The sequence below is a fragment of the Elaeis guineensis genome, chromosome 9 (genome assembly GCF_000442705.2).
Source record: "Elaeis guineensis isolate ETL-2024a chromosome 9, EG11, whole genome shotgun sequence".
In the NCBI taxonomy this organism is placed as follows: Eukaryota; Viridiplantae; Streptophyta; class Magnoliopsida; order Arecales; family Arecaceae; genus Elaeis; species Elaeis guineensis.
The window spans coordinates 28181203-28202813 of record NC_026001.2 but is presented as its reverse complement, the minus strand read 5'-3'; the positions used below and the strand labels follow the sequence as shown (position 1 = coordinate 28202813).

Sequence of the window (21611 nt, the reverse complement as noted above, 5' to 3'; positions counted from 1 at the left end):
AAGTCTCTACGCACAAAAAAAAAGGCCACGCCATCTCTTCTTTCTCGCACAAATGGATGAGGATAAGATTGGTTGACACTTGAATTCAAATTTGATTTGAATTTAAGTGAGCAACCACCTCTTCTTATCCACTCACATGCTTTCAACATCTCTTGTAATGTTTTATAAAATGAGAAAGGGAGGAGGCATGGGCAATAAAAGAAAGAAGAAATAAGGGGCGTGGGGAGGTTCTGGAAAAATTTTGAAGTGTTCAAAATTTATCGAGAGGAGAGAAAAAGGAGAGAGAAGTGGGCGCAGGGTTTTTGGTGTGTACCCTAGGATTTCTACCTAGGGTTCGAAAAGTGAGATTGGTGTGCCACGAGTGTCGTGAGTCCACCAAATTTTAGGGAGAGATTCATCAGTCTCTCAACCAATCGTGCAGATGATCCGGAGCATCCGAGGAGTCGGTACACATCGATCGAAGGAGTTCGATCAACATCAGCCATCAAAAGGGTGAAATCACGAACTAGCATTCGTGAGGAACCGATCAGATGGGAGCTTCATGTGGACGATCCACAGAGGCCAGACATTAGTGGGGTTGCGACGTAACGATCAGAGCCCCCCGACGGTAATCAGATTGCGGTGATCGACTACCCGCAAAAGATGATGTGTTCTGAACATAGTACAGTAAAAAGTTTACTGTTTCAAATTTGAATTTTAAATTTAAATGCATGTTGTTGTATCATATTTAGATCCTAGTATAGGGTTAATTAGTATTAATTAATGAGATTAATTAATAATTTTACTGTAAAATAATAATTTTGAAAAAATTTTAAAATTACCATTTTGCCCCTGCACTGAATTTTCGCTACAGGACCTCCTTGATAAACTTTAGAGGATTCATTTCTTGCATGGCCTTGATCTTCTCAGGATTATCTTTGATGCTTCGACATAAAATCATGAAGCCGAAGAACTTCTTTGAGATGACCCCAAAGGCCTACCTCATTGGATTTAACTTCATCTGATATTTACGGAGAGTGACAAAGATTTTCTTAAGGTTGGTGGTGTGATTTGCTGAGTTCCAATTTTTAACCAGCATGTCATCCACATATACCGTCATGTTTTGATCCATCTATTCTTTGAAATTTTTTTTCACTAGTCGTTAGTAGGTCGCATCTATATTTTTCAAGCCGAAGAGTGTAATCCTGTAATATAAGAGATCTCGATCGATAACAAAAATAGTTTTTTCCTCATCTTCAGATGCCATCCAGATTTGATTGTAACCGAAAAAAGCATCTATGAAGGTGAGGAGCTCATGGCGTGACGTGACATTCATCAGTTGATCGATCTAAGGTCAAGGATAGCTATTCTTTGGATAAACTTTATTCAGATTAGTGAAGTCTATGTAGATCCGTCACTTTACATTTGCCTTCTTTACGAGGACCATATTTACGAGCCAATCCGAATAAATCACCTTCTTGATGAAGCTGACATAGATTAGCTTGTCTACTTCTTCGGTAATAGCTTTCTGTCACTTCGAGATAAAGCTTCGCTTCTTCTGATTGATGAATTGATATGATGGATCCACATTCAACTGATACATCATGACTTCAGATTTGATGCTCGACATATCTGTGGGTGACCAACGAAGACATTAGCATTTTTCTATAAAAAGGAAGTGAGTTGATTTCTAGTTACCTCATCTAGACTCGACCCGATCTGAAACATATGCTCGTTGTTTCCATCATCCAAGAAAATTGTGACAAGGTCCTCCACTAGCTGTCCCCACCCTTCAGTCAGTTCATTGTGGTGTCTAGTCCTTCAATAGAAATAGCATTGGATAATCTTGCTCCCTAGAGGAGGATTGTGTAGCAGTGTCGTGCTAGCACTTAGTCTCCTTGGACTTCTCCAACTCTGCCCCTTTCCAATATTTTATCAATAGGTAGTAAGTCGATATCACGGCTCGAAAGGCATTCAGCCCTGACCGTCCAAGGATGGCATTGTAGGCTGAAGGTGCTCTGACCATCAGGAAGTCAATTAGGTAGTGGATTGGTGTAGCTCCCGACCAGCTATGACTGGTAGCATAATGACCCCTTGATGGATATGGTGTCCCCAATGAATCCTACATGCAGGGAGTCTAGCCTATCTAACCGATTCAAGAAAATACCCCTTTTGGAGAATGCATCATAAAATAAAATATTGACTAAACTTTCATTATCAACTAAGATGTGACATACATCATACTTTATAATATTTAAAGATATAACCACCATATTATTATGTGGGAACTGGATCCCTTTCACATCTTTCTCAGAGAAGATGATCGTTTCGTTAGCCCTTTGCCTCTTTGCTGATTCTTCAAGTCTTGATCCGCCATGCCCCCTAGTGATGGTGTTGATCACCTCAGCTATAGATCGATTTTTGAGCTCCTCCTGAGGTGATTTTGGTAGCTGAGATAGCCTCGGTGGATCCTCACACTCCCCCTTATGCATCAGATAAAATGATCTACACGACCTCTTTGGATGAGCTCCTCAATTTTGTCTTGAAGTTGGATGCATTCCTCGATGTTATGGTCATGGTCTCGATGGTAGAGGGAGTAGCTATGCCAGTTGCAATGTTCTAGTCGGGACTGCATCCTCTCTGCCCAGGAAGCTGTTCCCTGATTTTCATGAGCACTTGAGTCTGGGATGTGTTTAGAGGAGTATAGTTCATAAACCTCCTCAGCGGCGACATGCACCTCCTTGGTGATGTGCTCCATTGTTCTCTAGAGCTTCTAGGCCATTGGCTCCGAGGGGGAGTTCTAGATCAGTGACATCAGGATGAGTCCTAGACTTTGGCCGACTCATTAAGGATCTTCTCAGAATGGGGAGAGCTTTGGTTCTTCCTTCTTTTTCTCGATCATGGCATCGATCGAGGCCCCATGCTTGTCGAAGGCTTCTTCAGCTCGAAACATATTGCTCAGCCCACTCTAGCATCTCGATAAAGTCCTTCGGATATTTCTTATCTAAGAAAAAAAAAAGAGCATTCTTTTAAAGTCCACCCTTTAGGACAGTCATTACAATCGATTGGTCCAAGTTCCGTACTTCCAGGATGGCCATGTTAAAGTGGCTCACATCTATAGGTGTGGAGGGATTCTCCTTCCCTCTGCTTGATATCCACTAGGGAGTCAGACTCCCAGTGATACCTCCTGCTGCTGATGAAGTAGGTGATGAATGACTAACTCAACTAGTCGAATGAGTGGATTGAGCCCGACTTTAAATCCAAATATCAATCTCGAAGTATCTTTTTGAGAATCAAGGGAGAGACTCGGCATAGAATCCCATCGCTTGCTCCATAAAGGTCGACCAAATCGATCGATCCATCGTAGTTCTCTAGCTGCAGCATGTTGAAGTTGGGGCATAGCGGCTCCTGCATGATCCTATCACTGAAGGGTGGATCGATGCAAAAGTTGGCTCCCCATTTTGGTCTGTGACTTAATGTTGCAAGGCCTCAATTCATTGGTGCATCTCTTGCAGTCTTCAGTCGACATCATCATCGCAGACCATGAAGACTTCTGTATGGTACGATGGAGATCGGCTCATAGTAGATTCCTTACCAAAGTGAGAGGTAGAAGAATGTTTCCTCCATTTGGGGCTTTGAGGTTGATTCAATCTAGTCTATCTTTTTCGCTCCAGACTTTGTGGGAGAGGCTGAGACGGTTGTTGCTGGGGTGCCTCCTATGCCAGGGTTGGTTGCTGCATAGCATGGACCACTGCGGTTAGCACTTGTACTTGCTCGACCAACATGTTGAACTGATCCTGATTCATCCCCATAATTGGTTGGGACGACTGCGGAGATATCTTCGACTGTTGAGTCAGGGTATGGTTCTCGGTCGGATTTTCAGCCAGTCGGCCCGTCATGGCATTGGAACGCTATGAAGATGTTTTGCACGATGACATGGTTGTAAATCTCATACTCTTTTCTGAATGCGGGCCTGGGCCCTTCCTCTAACATCAATTTGTTGCTGCAGATTTTTGACTTGGGTCAGGTTGGCTAAAGTTAGACAATGATTGCAAAGTCACGATAGTCTGATCTACAAAATAAGTCTCGAGCCAGGGTTGGCTTTGGCGGGGATCTTCCGATGCTCAAATTAGAAATTTGCAGAATAGATGTGAAGGAGCATTAGGGAGAGATTGCATATTTTGGGGGTCCCCTAGTTATCTTTATTTATGAATCGAGGACAGAGCCGCAAGAGGGAAAAGTTGTTGAAGGCCATCCTGACTTCTTCGAACCTGTTATTTTGAGATTTTTGGCTTGATTTTCTGGGATCTGGTCGTTGTGATTGCCTTATCCAGCTCGTGGCTAGCTACTCAGGCGATTGCATGATTTGAAGGGAGCACGGATGCGGTCAGTAAACCCTTTCAAGTATGATAATATCAAAGTAGAGATCGGCCGAAGTAGAGGTCGATCGAACCAGATGTTGGTAGCCAACGTGCGATGTTGATGAAGGTAAAGGTCGGCTGCCAATGCATGGGTTTACAGCTGACCCTTAGGCCGATCGTGATTGAAGGCTGCCAGTGTCTTTGATTTAGACACCAAATTTTCTATCCGTAACATATCCTATTTTCTATGTTTGTATTTTAATCTCTAAAAATTGTAACTTATTACTTACATGTCCCTTAGGATAGTTAACTGAATGGTAATGACATATTCTGTCTATATCCTCCTAACAATATTAATTTCATACGTTTTGAACATTTTTGTCCCTGGCTTTACACTTGACTGACCCTTTAAACCATGCCCCTCCACCCAGAGGCCAAGCTAATGGCATTTCAGTTCTTCTGCAAGTTAATGCCTCTAACCATGGTTCAATCAAATAAAGTAGAAAGAAAGAGTTACACAAACATAGAAATTTATAGAGATTTTTATATAAATATGAAAGATAAGAATTAATATTTAAATATGGAAGCTTCGTGATATTTATGCCTTCAAAGCTTTTAAAAGAATCTCAGAAAGCAAAGGAGCCTTTCCGAAATCTTGGAAAGATAAATATGCCTTCAAAGTTTCATCACTGAAAAGTTTATTCCAAAGAGCATCAAACGCATACCATGCCTTCAGTGGAGATAAGTTCCAGAAGAAAATTGGTGCCTGACGCCGACTAAAGGTGAATAAGATGCATCCTTATCTTTTCGGAATAATCTCTAACTTGTCCTATAAAACCGAGCTGGAAACAAACGAACTCACAAGCCAATCATTCTAGCAATAGCCATTAGAGATCAGGTCAGAGCTCAAAAAAAAAAAAAAAATGTCTTCAAGATCCCATAAAACCAACCGACCCCACGTCCGGTTCTCCGACGATCGCCAAGCCTCCGACGATGACTTCCGCAATTATGTTACGAAGATGGAGACAACGATGAGGACAGATGGGCCTCACTTCCCTGGCCTTCACAGCATGTTCAAGCACAAGACAACCCATACCTTCAATGAGGAGATTCAGAGGCCCGTCAAGCAATCCGAAGATGAGGACATTGACGCAGAGGCTCGTGAATACATCCAGCGCAAACATCATTTCTTGGATCTTCAGAAGCTCAACTCAATGAAGATGTCATAAACGATGCAAGAACCATGCATGCACAACTACACCATCAATATATATATGTAGCTATGTTTGCGAATACCAAGCATCAAAAAACTTCATAAATAATTGGTCATATGTATTGAATAAATGAAGGTGCATGGAGAATATATACATATATATATATATATATCTATATGTTGTTTGAGTTCATTTACTCTCTTGGCTCAACTTCTCTACTAAGTATTTTGGAGGAGGTTCTTTGGAGCAAATTCTTTAAGATGTTTTTGCTCTCTCTTGCTCTCTTGCCGGGACGAGTGGATTCCGGAGTGCTGAGCATGGGCTGGTCCAAGGCGAGGTTGGCCTCCAGCTTCTTGGAGAGGGTGACGATCTCGTAGGCATCCCAGAGAGACTGGGAGAAGTCCCAGTTGGATTGGGATGCCTTGGAGGCCATGGCGATGGCCTCCAGCTTGAAGCGGGAGGGCTGGCGCTTGAAGTGGTTCTTCTTCTGGGCGTCGAACTCCTGGGTGGATCTGGATTTGCCGCTCTGGGCGTGCCAGGCTTGGGCCACGGCTTTGAGGAGTTCCAGGTCTCCGTCGTCGATATGCTCTGGTTTCCCCATGGCCTCTGGTTTGGTGGGCAGACGAGATTGCTGTGTGTAAGAAGGGGAGGAGGCTTTTGAGGGAAGAGGAACCTCACGTTTTTTTGTGGTTTGGGGGATTAGGTCTTTTGCATGTGTAGGAGAAAAAAAAAATTGGGTTCTACGGCTTGGTCCGGTCCAAAATGTGAACCACAACTACATGGTGAGAAAGACGGTATGGCTCATTATGTGACTAATGTTGCTAGTTGGATTGGACATGGAATTTTAATGTGTGTAGGGCTGGTAATGGGTCACGTCAACCCGTGAGCTGATCATGTCCCGATCTGATTAAGCTTAGCCGTATAGGATTCTTTAGACTCATGGAAATGACTTGTCAAGAAAATTGGATAGGATTTGGAGTATTAAATAGTATAGTTTCCTATCCTGATCTAGCGTAATATGACTCATGGATTACTCGGTTCTAAAATAGGTCAAATGCTAGATGATCAAACCTAGTTAGGCTAAACTTTTACCAAAAAAAAAAAAAAAAACTAGTTAGGCTAGGTCCATTTAATCCAAAATCCCCAAAAAATTGAAATCCTAACCTCTCCATCACTCGCGAAAGATGAATATTTTGGCTACCAAGGTTTACTATTGGGTGGAAGGATCAACTAAGATTGAATTGCATCTTCATAAATGACATTGGTGGCGCCATTCCATAGGATCACCCCCAAGATTTTTTTTTTTTTTTTTTTTTTTTTGGGATAAGAGATCACCCCCTAGTTTGTCTAATTGTTGCACATCTCATTGCTCATTTTTCTTGTAGACAGAACAAATAATGCACTTTTCCATAATTGGACCAAAACCTGCTCCCAGCCCCAATGCATTGAGTTGGAGGTCATGCTTGAATCTAGATCCTATCTGGCCCAAATGACTTGATAGGTCTGAAATATTTGTTATGGACTTATTAATCTAGTTTAACCAGATTAGTCAATAGATCACGTCAAAAGCTAAATTCATGACCCAAAAAGAGAATCAGGTTGAGTATGAATCCTGATGGTATTGGTCTAAATGCAATCTACTTGCAAACATGGTCACGAGGCATCCTCCGAAGGATCCAATGGCTCCATGTCAGTTAGTGCCTCATACTGCAAGTGATAGCATCGTGTTCTCTTAGCTTTGAATGTGAAGAAAATTCTCTAAGGAAGGTGAGGGATCATGGAGAAGTTGGGTAAGAAATTCTCCAAAGTCTCTTAAAATTTATTGGAAAAAAATTATGATACTTATTTCATAAAAGTAAAAATGATTTATGTTATTTAAGTAAGCTTTTTGCTCTTTCTATTTAAGTTCCTAGCCGGATGAAGCATCAATGCTAAATTTTTATGATTTTGATACTATCTTGATTGCATCTCGCTTTTTTATTTGACAAATGGTCCATTCATATATAATGCGAATATTTTAATGGTAAAAGTGTGATTCATTCATCTATATTATATATAGTGGGTATAATTTATTATATGATTTTTTACATTTTATTATCTAGTTAAATTGAATTTACTTAAAGGGATCTCCACATCCACATGTCATAAATAAAGTCAAAAATTATATTATAATATTAAAAAATATATTTTTAATAACTAATTCTATCCTTATTGAACTAGATTTGTCGGCAACACCTAATTTCAACTTTCGACTTTAATATGTAGCTATGGCAATTTATGACTTGATCCATCAATCCAATATATAAGTAACCCACCTCAAGCAGGTTCGATTTTGGCATAAATAGAACAAATCATAAATGGATTTATCTGCTTGGATCCGTTTGTAAATGGATATTGTTTATGTTTAGACCTTTGACCCATTTAATCTATTTTGGCTCATTTAATAATTTGGTTGGGCCATCACCCTACCTGTTTAATCTTTTCAAGACTTGTTTTGATCCATTTAAAACCTACCTAACCCATTTCAAACCCATTTAATCTATCCCTTTAACATGTTTAATATATTCAAACCAATTTAAATCATTTAAAGCTTGCTTAATATTTTTTAATCGATTTAACTCGATTCGACCTAAAGTTACCTATTTACTAAAAAGATTAAGTTGGATTTGGATTTTACATGTTTAGTAAACAAGTCATGTTTGAGTTGCCAAAATTTTGACCTAACTCTATTCGATTTGACCCGTATTGGAACCACCCTGACTTGGTTGCCAACCCTATTTGTAGCAAATAAGTTGAGTCAAGTAATAGTTTCAGGCTTAGAATAATCAAAAGCTCAATCAAGCTTAGCTCGCTTGTAAGCAATGGTTTTGATGTGAATTGCAGATAGAGGTTGCAATAGTTTAGATGGAGGTTAGATCAAATATTTATCAATCGAATCCAACTTATTTATTAAATAAGTCAAAAATTTAAATTTGAATATGATGTGCTTATTAAATAGGTAACTCAACCCAACCTACATAATCCATTTACTAAACAACTTGAATCAAGTTAAATGAGTTAAACATGTTGCAAGAGTGTTTAATAAATTAATTGGATTTAAATAAGTTACGTAGGTTAAGCAAATTGGGTTAAATGGCAACAGAAATAGGTTAAATGGATTAAATAAATTTTAAATAGATCAAATAGATAGATAATAATTTAATTTAATTATTAAATAGATTAAAATAGATCAAATGGATCAAAGTTCTAAACCTTTGAACCTATAGTATTTAATAAATGGGTCTGGATGGGTTATTTTGTCTAGAACCCAAATCCATTTCTGTGAAATCCAAACATGCACGGTGCCCGGTCATACATTGCCATCCTTGATCGAAGGCCATCTGGACTCTTTTGTATCGCCAGTCTCTTTTTAATTCCCGCTTAGTTCAAATGGTCCAACGCTCGGTCGGAGCGAGGGAAATCGAAATTTCGAGCACCGCCCAGTCTAGGGTTTCCATCATTTTGGCTCCTACCTTCTCTCCTTCCCTTCGACCAATCCCCTCTCCTAGCTTCCTTCGAATCCCTCGGTAGCACTGAGTGGAGGAGAATGAGCACGCCAATGGAGGTTTCTCTCCAGAATCCCTCCGACATTGGAGAGGTCTCCAGGCCAGAGGGCGTCTCCGACTCCAACTCAATTCCGATCCCGGCGGCAGACGATAAAGTTCTAGTTTCAGGTGAAAAGGGCTCGAACTTTCCTCTTCCTTTTTGCTTCTATTCCCTCTCCCATTCTCTGACTTCCGTGATCTCTTGTTCCTTCTTTCTTGTAGTCGAGGTCTGCTTGAATCCCACCAGCACGGCTCGCATTGAAGACGTTCGGACCGCTGTAGAAAGGTCTCTCTCTCGCGCACACGCACATACACAGACATACGCTTCGCACATTTCTTTTTTTGTTTTATATTTGTAAAACTGCTGGAGGAGTGCTTTTGGAGAAAATTAGGAGTTCTGGATGTGTCAAAAAAATAACTTTTGGGTAATTATAAGAATAAGGTATGACTGTAGTGCCTGATCTAGTTCTCTTAACCAACATTCCAATTCCAGCCACTTGGAGCTGTGATCGGAGTGATGTGATGGTAAATAAGATCTCTAGTGAGTTAGGACGGAAAAAAAAGGTATGCACATGTCGTTGACAAATTCCATTCTGTATTGTACTCTGAAGATAAGTAAGCATGGATACATTTGTACATAGATACTCATTTTCTCTGGCACATCCCTGAGATAAAACTTATCTGGCATCATAAATTGCTCAGGTTTTTCCAAATCAGTGGTTAGCATGAAGAATAGGAGACAAACTTTTGCGTTCAAAATGACCTTTTAATGTGAAGTTTGATCATTGAAGTAAAATGGAGTAACTGAAGTGGAATACTATGATAGAAAACTCTGAAGCATGGACATGGATATAGGTCACGGATACATCCATGAAGCATAGCAGGTAATTAGAATAGCATAGTCCATATTTTAGATGGCAGTAGGTGTAGCATTACCTTTCATAAGCTCATCATTTTGTTATCAATTCATTCCATATACCCTCAATCCATACGTCATATTTAAACTTAATCTCATAGATTAAAAAATTAACCATTTATTGGTTAGAGATCAGCACTAAAACAGAAAGCAAACACCATTACCCTCATATTTGGAGACATCAAAAAAGTGTCTTGAGTGTATCAGGAAAGTATTCAGATTTTTTTTTTTTAAATTTTTGAAAAATAGGTTACTTCATACAACCATCAGATATATATCTGAGAATTATCTCATGAATATCGGTATTCAATACACGTCTGATACGGACATACCATGTAACTTTAAGTATCTGTGCACCTAGAGACAAGTATTCATGTATGCAAAGAAGCTAGTGCATAAAGATAGACATAAAGGAGGCATATGAATAGAGCATGGAAGCAGTATTGTGCATGCAAGGAAAAGGCATAGACATATAAAGATGAGCAACAATGCATGAGAGGGTGGTAAAGACAAGTCTTTCATTAAGGTGCATAGAGGCATCATCTTGAGTTTGCAGGTGAGTTGTGTTGGGGGAAGAAATATAAGGCAAGCTTGTAGGTGATATGCATAGGGGATAAAGAGCACTTGTTGCAAGATTATAGGTCATGTGCATGATTTGCAGAGGCATAAATAGGGCTTCATGAGTTGCAGAGGTGTAACCTCTGTATGTCTATCTTAATCCTATTGGGTAGTATGTATCATCTGGATAAAGAAGCTGGCCACATTTTTGGTTTTATATATATGTCACTGGTTAACTTTTTTGATGCCAATTCATTTATGCATGTATCTGTAACAATTGTTGCTTTTGTAGGTATCCTATGTATGTTCACATAATTCCATAGGAAATATTAAGTATATGTATATTACAAATGTACAATCATATCGGCTTTCATTTGAAGAAAATATGGATAATACTTATATCTGTCTTTATCTGTTTTCTTTTAACTTAAATATGTAGCTTGATATTTGTTTGGCGTTTGTCAATGTTTTGTAAATTGCATATAGGGTTAGATTGGATTAAATTGTGGATCAAATGGAGGCCTGTGAAATTCTACTTGTTTACTTCAAAAAAATTTAAAACATAGAAGTAGTGATTGTAACTCGGGGGAGAGAAATTGTGAAGAAGAGGAAAAAACACTCTCATAAAAACATAAGAATCGCAGATTCCACAATCATAATCCTAAATATAGCATGAGTAAACCAAACATTGTTCCTAGTTATTAGAGATATTTATGCAGGTCACTCCATATACGTGTGTGCACTCGCATGTTTGTGTGTATAGATTCAAAACTTTTTGATGTAAAATATTTTAGACTAAAAAAGAATCAGATTTTTTTTTGACATATGGTTTCAAGAATGTGATTATTTACCTTCTCTTTTGATGCCATGAACTCCACTTTAATTTTTCTTTACTGTCAAGAAGTAAAAATTCTTAATGGCATTTTTTAAAATACTTTTTAATGTCATCAAGACTAATTAGTCATAAATAAATAATTCTAAATGCCAACAAATCAAATAATGTTTAAAATGGACCTTCCACCTGGTTTAATAAATAACATGACCAAATTGGATTTTGATGATCTAAGAGACTGTATAACTCATGATACGAATCTGTGTCCTATGATTCTCTCGATCCAAGGATGAGATCCAGATTGTTCGGGACCATTTATGTGAATGACTGGATTGTTAATTATAAGATATTAACAGCAATAATATCCATATTTGTATTTGCATGCCATGACTAAAGTGGGATGGGATATGGAAGTACCAATATGAGATCCATATCTCATCCATTTTCAGCTCTCGCATAACCAATTTGAGATTGTGTGGTTTCGTAGGAACTCTCAAAAGGCATGTAGGTAAAGGAAGTGAGGTTGCAGATTCAGCAAAGCATGTAACATATATAGATCGATTTGAGTTTATAGATATGTGCAAGGGGCAGGGAATATTTGTATCTGCATCTGCTGGCTTGAACTGAATCTAGGTTTGTACTTACCAATATACAATTGTTATTCTATCTGTTTTCAATTTTTGCATATCCGATTGAGGTTGTATGGTTGCATAAGAATGCATAGAAGCACTTGTTAAGGGAAATGAATTTGTATGTTCATAAAGAATATGCACATATGCATACTGGTGAAATCTGCACGACCTTTTTCTTCATGGGAAGGGGGTGGGATGGGGCTGTGGAAACATGCCCTAGTAAGCTACATTGAATGATTGCATGGGGTGCATGGAAGTAAATCACTGCATGTGTGTTGGTGGCGGGGGGGGGGGGTGGGGGAGGTGGTTGCATGGAAAAACATATATAATAACCTAGACAGCATGGGATGCATGGAGGCAAATCATTGGGGAAAGTGAGGTGGACTCATAAACATGAATGAGAACATGTAGGAGTGTGTATGGCATAAGAAACTGCACCATTCACATGTTTCTGTACAAGTGTACAATATGAAGAGGCAAAAGCAAGGACCACCATTACTTGTGGCATTAGGTGCACAACCTGATGGAGGAATGTCCAATAATAAGGAATCTAGGCACACTTATGTTAGATGTAACTATAGAAATTAGGAGACCTTTTATTTTACAAGTATAGAGTGCAAATATACAATTAGGGAATTTTATTTTATTTGCATTCTAGAATTTTATTTGGACTCTAGTTATTTTTATGTGGACTCTTATTAGTATTTTGGGTTGTCTATATAAACCCATGATTATGTTATCAAGAACACAGTTTGCGTTATTGAGAACACAGAGTATTGAGTCTCTGCTTTCTCTCCCTCTCCTTCTCTTTTCTTCTTTCTCCTTCTTCTTCTTCTCTCTCTATCTTTTCGTCTTCTGTTCCGTGCCACAATCATGTGAGACCAAGCACAATAATAACATGTTTTGGTAGGCTTGTATTATGTGATGACAAAGGGGGAATAAACTAAATGGAAAAAATGCTGTGTTTGTTTCTTTTTAAATTTATTCTGCAAACCCCAAATGATAAAGAAAGGAACGAGAGGAACATTAAATGGTTGAGAACAAAAACTCCAGGATGGAATGATGAAATTGAATAAAGTGATAAATTTAGAAGAAATTGTACGAAGGATCAAATTGGGGACTTATCTGGAATTGAAGGTATTTGAAGGGGGTCAAGGTGGGCCAAGGACTCTAGAGTCCTAAAGATTGGGAGATTTTGAGGTACTGTAGAAAAAAACTTGCTTGCTATGGGTTTGTATTTTCTGATTGCCTTTGATGCTAGCTACCTAAAGCTGCCTATTACCTGAATTCCACCCTACATGTCTGAAATCTTAGGTATAACAAATATGCATGCATTTGGCAGGTTATCAGAAACAGAAATGCTCTAACCTGGCGGGAATCTTAGTGATTATGATGTAACTCTCTTGTAATGGTTTGCCTTGTGCTTGATGCACATATGTAACTTGAAGGCACTTTTCTACAATCTATTAATCTGCTTAAAAAGAGGAAAACTAGTTATAGACTCCATCAAGTTCCATTAGCAACCATTTTTATTTTGCATCCAAAGTTCCTATTATTAGTTAGAATAAACAAGAGAGGAAACCATCTTGCTTGGCATATGATCCGATTCCATACTTTAAACAACAAAAGTATCTCATATTCTCATCTATGTAGGATCAGTTTAGCAGATTAATTTTACTAGCTTGTATTCTGATGCCAATCCCTGATTAATAGCTAGCAAAGGCAACTTTGGGCAAGAGAGCAAGCCTATCAAGAAACCTCAGAGATTTGAATGGGTCTACCTAGCTTTTAGGTTATGCCAGTTTTAAGTTCATGAAGCAAACTGCAATTGCCGAGGTTCACCTAGAGAGAGAGAGAGAAAGTATCTTCTGATGAAGGTAATTGCTTTCATTTCCAAGGCACAAGTTGGAAGCTAAACAGTGAATCTGGAAAACAGTTCCTGTCAACGTGTTAACTGATTTTACATTTTTCTGATTTTTTTCTTGTCTTGGTTGTGTATGGATATATGTTCCTTACCTAGGAGTATACATAGAGCAATTCTTCTCTAGAGTGGAAAACCTAGGTTTAGCTTCCTGTGCACAATTATGTCACCATCAATCAATGTTCCACTGTTGTTTGTTTCTTTTCTTTCAACTGAGATATTTGATGTCCTCTTAGGGATAAATTGAACCCTTCGCCTGATTTGTTAGTAGCTCAGTCGACTCTGATTGATTATTACTGTTCTGGTATGCGCTGTTCCCTAATTTGCTAAATGTATTATTGACATCTACTTGTATAATCATATCTCAGCTCCTGTCGATACATGCACCTCAGACATGAGTAAATGAGCCTGTTTTTGTGTATGACTTATCTCTAGTGTGTTTCATCTTCATCAATTTTCCGCTTGAAGTGTCCTTTTTCTTGGTAATAAAATGGAAACAGCCCAATGACAAGTCCCATTCAACTTCTGTGTTATGTTCTATTCGGTTAGCTCTAGATTACTTTCCACAATAGTTCAAATAATGCCAATGTTCATCTTTTGTATTTTCCACTGTGATCTGCTCTCTGTACATTTCATCTGATAGTTATGTCGCTTTTCCTTTCCTGTTTCTTTAATCTCTTACATATACATCCAGTATGTATACGCATAGAATTTTATTAACTTTGCTTTGATATTTTTTTGTTTGATTAAATTTGTATAGGATGCTTGAGAACAGGAGTTTAAGCTATATTGATGGTCCTGTTCCAGTGCCTGTTGATGATACTTTTCTTCTCGAAAATGTAAAAAAAATCTTAATCTGTGACACAGGTTTAGTAACTTACTGGAGCTGGCCCACCTTTCTTGGAGATTTCTGACTTACTTTCCCCAATTTAAGTTTTCCTTGTCTTAATGGTAACTAATGTTCTCCTGCAGATGAGTCGGGGGACAACCATAAAGTCCTTTTGTTCTGGCAAGTCAGGCTTGCTGTGCATGTGTTTCAGGTATACATAGCTTATGGTGCAACTTTGACATTATTGAGCTACTTTTATTTCTTGGTTTTTTGTTGCAGATCGTTGGCTAAAATTACATCCCAATGTTTCATATCTGTATGCATTAGACTTTATCTGCTGCATCTATTTCATATTGACCTTAAGTATATGGGATATCCATTTGTCAATCATCACTGTAATGATGAATGTGTTATTATTTAGTCTTTTGACCTAGCATCTTAGTGGTCAATGAAATACTTTCATACAATTGTTTCCATTTCAGTTGTCTTGGATGTGTTATCCGAGAACATTGCAATGCTGTAAAATCAAATATCTCTTTGTTATTGGATTTATTTGGTCAAATAAAAGAGATATTGTATTCAATCTTTGTTTATTCGGCATTGCAGTAAAATTGGCACAAAAATCACATTCAAGTGCTTGGTCAGTCTTTCTCTTGGACATCCATGTTTGTATCATTTGCATGGAATCACATAGCTTGTGATTGACTCACTCTTTCAATATTAGTTGAGCACTACTGGTGCTTCTCCATAACTTCTATGGTCATTTAGTTGACCTGTAGGCGAAAATTCTTTGTCTTCTGATGTCTATTTTTTATATACTAAGATTTGTGGAAGAATGAATTTTCAGCATGTTTGTAGATTTATAATTTCTCATATATGCCAGCTTAGTGAAGAGGGTCCAGGTGAGGAGCTGAGTGGAGATGATATGCTTTCAATCTTCAATGAGTGGGTTCTACCAGCTAAAGAATTTGACGGATTGTGGGAAAGGTTCGTATCAGCCATCAATTTCTTCTTGATTTCTGAAAACTGGCATTAGGTATTGCTTAGTACTTTAATAATTATTTCTGCAGCTTAATTTATGAAACTGGTCTCAAGCAGCGGTTGCTGCGGTATGCTGCTAGTGCTCTGTTGTTTACAGAGAGGGGTGTAGATCCTTGTCTTGTTTCATGGAACGGTAAGGAACTTTTTATATGAAACATATATCTACCTTGTAACTGCATTTTTTGTTTGTAAAAGTTTTGTTTAGGTTCTTGTGTCATGCATTACTTTTCTGTTGGCATAAGATTTCTCTGGAAATTTAAATTTTGTAATGCTATCAAGCTTTGAAGGTCAATGTCATCAAGGTGCAACTTTTTGATGCATGAAGACATCCCTACACTTTTGCAGAGAGAAGTACCATACTAAGCTTTCAATTTCCTTTTCTTGTTAGACCATATGTTATCAACTACTTCATTCTAGTTTAGTAAGTGGTTTATTGCTTGTTCAAAGTTAATGCATTAAACTTTTGCAATATTTATTACCTAAAATTTCTTTTTGCTTCCTAATAACATTCAACTGGTGTGGGGGGATTTAATCCCATTAGTGAGCATAGTTTTGTATTGTCTTCATTGATAAATGCATTTTGAAATTGGTCTCTCTCTCTCTCTCTCAACAAAACTTCATAGTCTGTTAGTTGTGAGGTCAATTCTAGTAGGTCATGGAATTCAGTTCCTTCAATTTTTTGTCCCAATGCTCCATATTTAGGCCAGTTTGGGCTAATTTCACAAATTCATTCTTGGGGTGGTTAGGTTGCACCTATTCCTAGCCCTTTTGAAGCAAGTAATGAACTGCTCGTTTGACTCACCTGGCTTTTAGCATAGCCTCAACAAATCAGCCATCATGACCCAAAGTTCCATTCTAAAAACTTGGGTACAGAATTTTTGTTCTAGAATGCCCACTATGTATTGAATTGTGTGAAGAACGATATACCACCAAAAGGCCATTTTGGTCAATGAGTGAGGGAGCAACCTAAGTTTGTTAAAGGTCATTGCTAGCCATTTCACCACGTTGAATGATAAAAGAGCCAATGTGCTTGATAAAGGTTTGATTTTCTTCTCAGGAGAAGAGGGTGAAGTCTGGGACTTTATGCCTTGGTTGGAAATTGTGCATATGTTTGATCTAGTTAGGATAAGACCTTTTACATCTAGTGTAGTTTGCCCTCCCTATTTTGGGTCTATGGCACTTCTGAATAATATCATTTTTTAATGTTGGTTCAATTACTCTTTTCAGTAATTTCATGGAGTGACTCATAAGCTCAGTTCCCTGATAATTAAAATAGTTTTGTATAACACCTTTATTCTTATAGGCACGTCTTCCAAGACTTTGCATTTAATCATTTGACAATTTCTTAATTTTCATAATTTTGTTAAATAGGTTTGAAAGCCAATTTAACCAAATATCTCCCATAATTTTTCAAAGCTTAATAGGTTTTTTAAAACTATCTCTACTTCGTTGTTATGGGTTGTACAAATAGAACCTCGATCTCTCCTTGACTGTACTTTGTTTATGAAGACTTCTTTAGTAGAATCCTCACTTTTATTACATTTAACTTGATCAATATTCTTTGTTTTCCTTTCTTTAGCCTTAACTATTTGACTAAATTTCATGTTTCATCTTCTTTTGAAATAACCTATTATATAAATTACCAAATGCTACATATTTAGCCATGCTATCCTTTTTGCATCTTTCCCAGCTTCCTTAAATTTTATGAAATCTTTGATGTTTTTTTATTTTTTTGCTATTGTTTAAAGCAAATTGGTTTTGTTTTAATTGCTCCCTATATCTCATTATTCGACACCAGACTTTTCCATGTGTATAGCTTTTCTCCTTTGTCTCTGCTAAAACATGTTTAGCTACCTTCCTAATACAGCTGGCCATTTGGTCCCATAGTTTGTTCTATTCAGTTCTTACATTCTGATTTTTCACCATTCATAATCTATCCTTAAAAGCTATAACATTTCCCCCTTAAATTCCACCATCTTATCTTTGGACGTTTATTGATTTCCTTTCCTTCTTCCACTTAATATACACCTAAAACTAGTAAGCTGTGTTGTGCAGTTAAACTTTCTTTTGTTATTGCCTTACAATCCTTACATGCTGATCTTTCTCTTCTCTCATTGAAAAAGTGAACTATTTGTGATAAGTTTGCTTTGCTTTCTAAAGATTATTAAGTGCTCTATCTCTCTTTTTAAAATATCTTTTTACAACTGCCAAATCATGAGCTACTACAAATTCAAGGATCAAATCTCCCATTAAATTCCTATTTCAAAACTGAACCCATGCACTTTCTCATTTCTTATATTATTCTTCCCTGCATGTCCATTTAGATCACCACCTATAATTATCTTTCCTCCTTCAGGAATACTTGCATTAATCCATTCATTTCTCCCTAAAATTGTTTCTTAATCCTCTCTTCTAGGCCAACTTGTGGTGCATAAGCAGTAACTACATTAATAATCTCCTCATCTATAACTATCTAATTGCGATTAGTCTATCACTTATCCTGTTTACTTATCCAACCTTTTCTGTCATTTCTTTATCCATTACTATTTCTTCTCCATTTCTGTTATCATCCTCAACGAATATAAAATATTGAATATTTTTAATACAAAATGAATATAATATTTTATAACTACATACATCATAACATGCACTAAATAGTTACTTGATCTCAAAAAATGAGAATTCAATATTACTTATGAGTCTACTGAAAAATAAAGAAGAAGAATTGAATGCACTCAACACTAAAAAGCTTCAAAATTTCCAAATTTAATGGATTTTCAAACAATGGAAGTTCTAGAAGTAAATGATATATATTTGTTCACAATAAAAAAAATACATGTATATCTAACTCTACATATATCCAATATTAAATTTGGTCTAGAATTGTTGAAACTACGCAACTAAAGAACCTATATAACACAAAATACTCTAAAATATGATCTAACAACTTTTCTTGGCTTCTTATCTTGTCCTTCTATTTCTTTCTCTCTATCTCTCATCTTTTTGATTTTCTTTTGGCCGTACTCTGAAACTTGGAGCAGAACTTCCGAATTGCTGAAACCAAAATTTCATAGACTTGATTGATAACGAAACCAAAACCGATTATCCAATTCTTGGTCTGGATAATGGATATAAAGTTATAGGTATTGTGAACAATTTGCCATTTGACTCCTAAATTTATGTCACTTTGGATTTTCAACATAACTTTTTAGCAATATTATCTTAAGAAATGATTGGGTATGATTGAGATAGTTGGTCACGTAAGAGAAGAAATTGAGGCAATTAGAAGGGGAGAGCTTGGTGAAACTTATAATAGTGTTAAATGTGATACAGTCCCAGGTTATTGATTCGAATCCTGATCCGCCTATACAGCTCCTGATGTTACCATGGTGTGTCATAGACAAATGATACAATGTTATTAATAAGATGAAAGCTAGTCTAAAAGCTACAATAGAAACCTGGGTGAAAGTTAGGGTTTCCAATCAACATAACTAAACATGATTAAGGAACTCAATCAAGTGGGCATAAAGATGTAAATGAGTCCTACATCAAGATTTTATGGTTAAGCAATACCCTGACATTTTTGTTATCTTCCATCTAGAATGAAAGGAATGTTGAGATGGTTCATGAAAGCTTTCTGTACAAGTATCCCATGGTGCCGGCAGTATCTGGACAACACCTGAAATGCTATATTTAGTTACATTTCCTCTTGCAGGAATTTTGGTATTATTGTGTTGCTAACATGCAAGCTTATTGTGTAGTGTTAGTTTGGTTGACAGATCTGTGCAGTGCACATACTAAATGATATTTGAAGCAGATATTTAATATCAGCTTAGCATTATATTGTTTTCTAGAAATATGTCTATACACTACTACGTAGCAGTTGAACCAATTGAAGAGAAGAAAGTGTGGACTAGTAAGTGTTTTTCTTAGGTTACACTCAATGTGTTTTACAGGATTATCCTTTTGCATGGACTCCAGGAACTGGAAAGACGTCTTTGTGTAAAGCATTGGCTCAAAAACTTTCTATACGCTTTAAGTCAAGGTTAGTAAGGGACCAAAATTTCTTGGTACGTATTAACCATAACATTCATGATGACATTGTTTATGGGTGTTGACATCTCTAATGGATTTCACCTAGGTATTCACAATGCCAATTGGTGGAGGTTAATGCTCATTCCCTATTTAGCAAATGGTTTCTGAAAGTGGCAAACTGGTATGTTGTTTTAATTCATAGTTGTGTCTTTTGATATTCAAATAATGATTTATTCTTTCTCTAGATGAACAGTTTACATTTCTCTATTGTGATTCAACTTTCTCTTTTTCTGGTAGAACTGATATAACTTTCTTTATTGATATACCATGGTATTTATCAAGAAATTAGCATGTCATGAGAGGTTAAAGCACCTTTTTTGTGATAATAGGGGATTTAAGGCCATGTGAAACTTGACCTTTCAAATTCATGTAATATTTATTTTGAAAATACTGGCTAACCCTACATGATGCACAAGCATGCATAGCTCAATTGTCAATAGGAAATCATGATTTATTTTGTCATATGTCATTATTGTCTTTATATTAACTTGATCTTATGTCTTTATACCATGTTATTTTATCATCCTTTTAGCTGGTGGATTTGTTCTTTTTTTTTTTTAAAATTTTTTTTTATGCAGTTGTGTCTATAGTACATCTTCTATCCATCCATCATGCAGTGTCACTCTTTTGATTTTGATATATAATCAATATTACTAGTCACCTTTTTGGGGAAAATCTTACAACTGTAGATTAGGATGCAATTGTTATTTTTGGGTCCTCAACCATGTTCTCTTTTTGTAACAAGTACAAGTTTAAAAACACAACCAAATCTATTAGTGGTGTGGTGCAACCAACCTCAAATATGCTACCTAGTTAAGCCTTGTGGCTTAAAGTATAAGTGGAATAAGCTTTGTGGAGAGCCATCGAAATTGTTGATCATGTGCCTATTGACATGGAAAACATCCCATAAAATATTTTTTCAAGCACACCTTATTTTTAAGGGATGGAATACAATGGTTACCTTCTTGGCAATGTTGGATGGGCTTTGATAATTTTCGAATTTCAACAGAGTTTGTTGAGGACTTAGAATTGTCATTAGGATTAAATTTGAGCACTTGTTGAGCTACATCAAAGCCTGAATTTGTGACAAAAATACCTAACCCAATAGAAATAACATACAAATATGATAGATGCACATGCATGTGCACGTACACATACATATGCGAATACGTACACATGCTATTACATGCACGCTCACACATGCATGAACATGCATGACACAATATGTCAATATTTAAAAGATTTTTTTGCATATACTCTTACAAATATGGTTGATTACATATTTAAACTCCGAAAATCATTATTTGCACGCATACCTCTCAAATCATCTTATTTGCATGGATGTTACTCCCATTAGATTTTTGGCTAATGGTATTAATAAATAACCATTTTGAAAATCATTTGAGGTTATCATCCTTTTGTATAATTACCTTAAAAAATAAAGCATTCAGTTTGCAATGAAAAGAGTGATATTTTTATATAAATTTTCAAGGATGTTAATGTAAAAGGTTCATAAAGTTATTTTACACTTAAAACAATTGTTTCTTAACCCCATTTAGCCCTGATAAACCAAAGGAGTATCCTGCAATAATTGGATGATTTGAGAGCTATATATGCAAATCGTAAATTTTTAGAGGACAAATATGCAA

The 21611-nt window shown here is 36.8% G+C and overlaps 3 protein-coding genes across 5 annotated transcripts in view; 2 read left to right on the top strand and 1 right to left on the bottom strand.

Annotated features, from left to right (window-relative positions):
- Positions 1-21611, top strand: part of LOC105051246 (pachytene checkpoint protein 2 homolog) — a 92585-nt gene that overhangs the window by 45259 nt on the left and 25715 nt on the right. The window lies entirely within an intron of this gene.
- Positions 5011-6233, bottom strand: LOC140851753 (uncharacterized). Its single transcript, XM_073243860.1, has one exon. The coding sequence runs from the start codon at positions 6153-6155 to the stop codon at positions 5748-5750; it is 408 nt and encodes a 135-aa protein (XP_073099961.1). The 5' UTR covers positions 6156-6233; the 3' UTR covers positions 5011-5747.
- LOC140851612 (pachytene checkpoint protein 2 homolog) lies at positions 8810-20310 on the top strand. Its single transcript, XM_073243537.1, has 10 exons — positions 8810-9267; positions 9361-9424; positions 14758-14864; positions 14970-15037; positions 15710-15813; positions 15897-16000; positions 19583-19590; positions 19824-19912; positions 20009-20083; positions 20292-20310. The coding sequence occupies exons 1-10, from the start codon at positions 9141-9143 to the stop codon at positions 20308-20310; spliced, it is 765 nt and encodes a 254-aa protein (XP_073099638.1). The 5' UTR covers positions 8810-9140.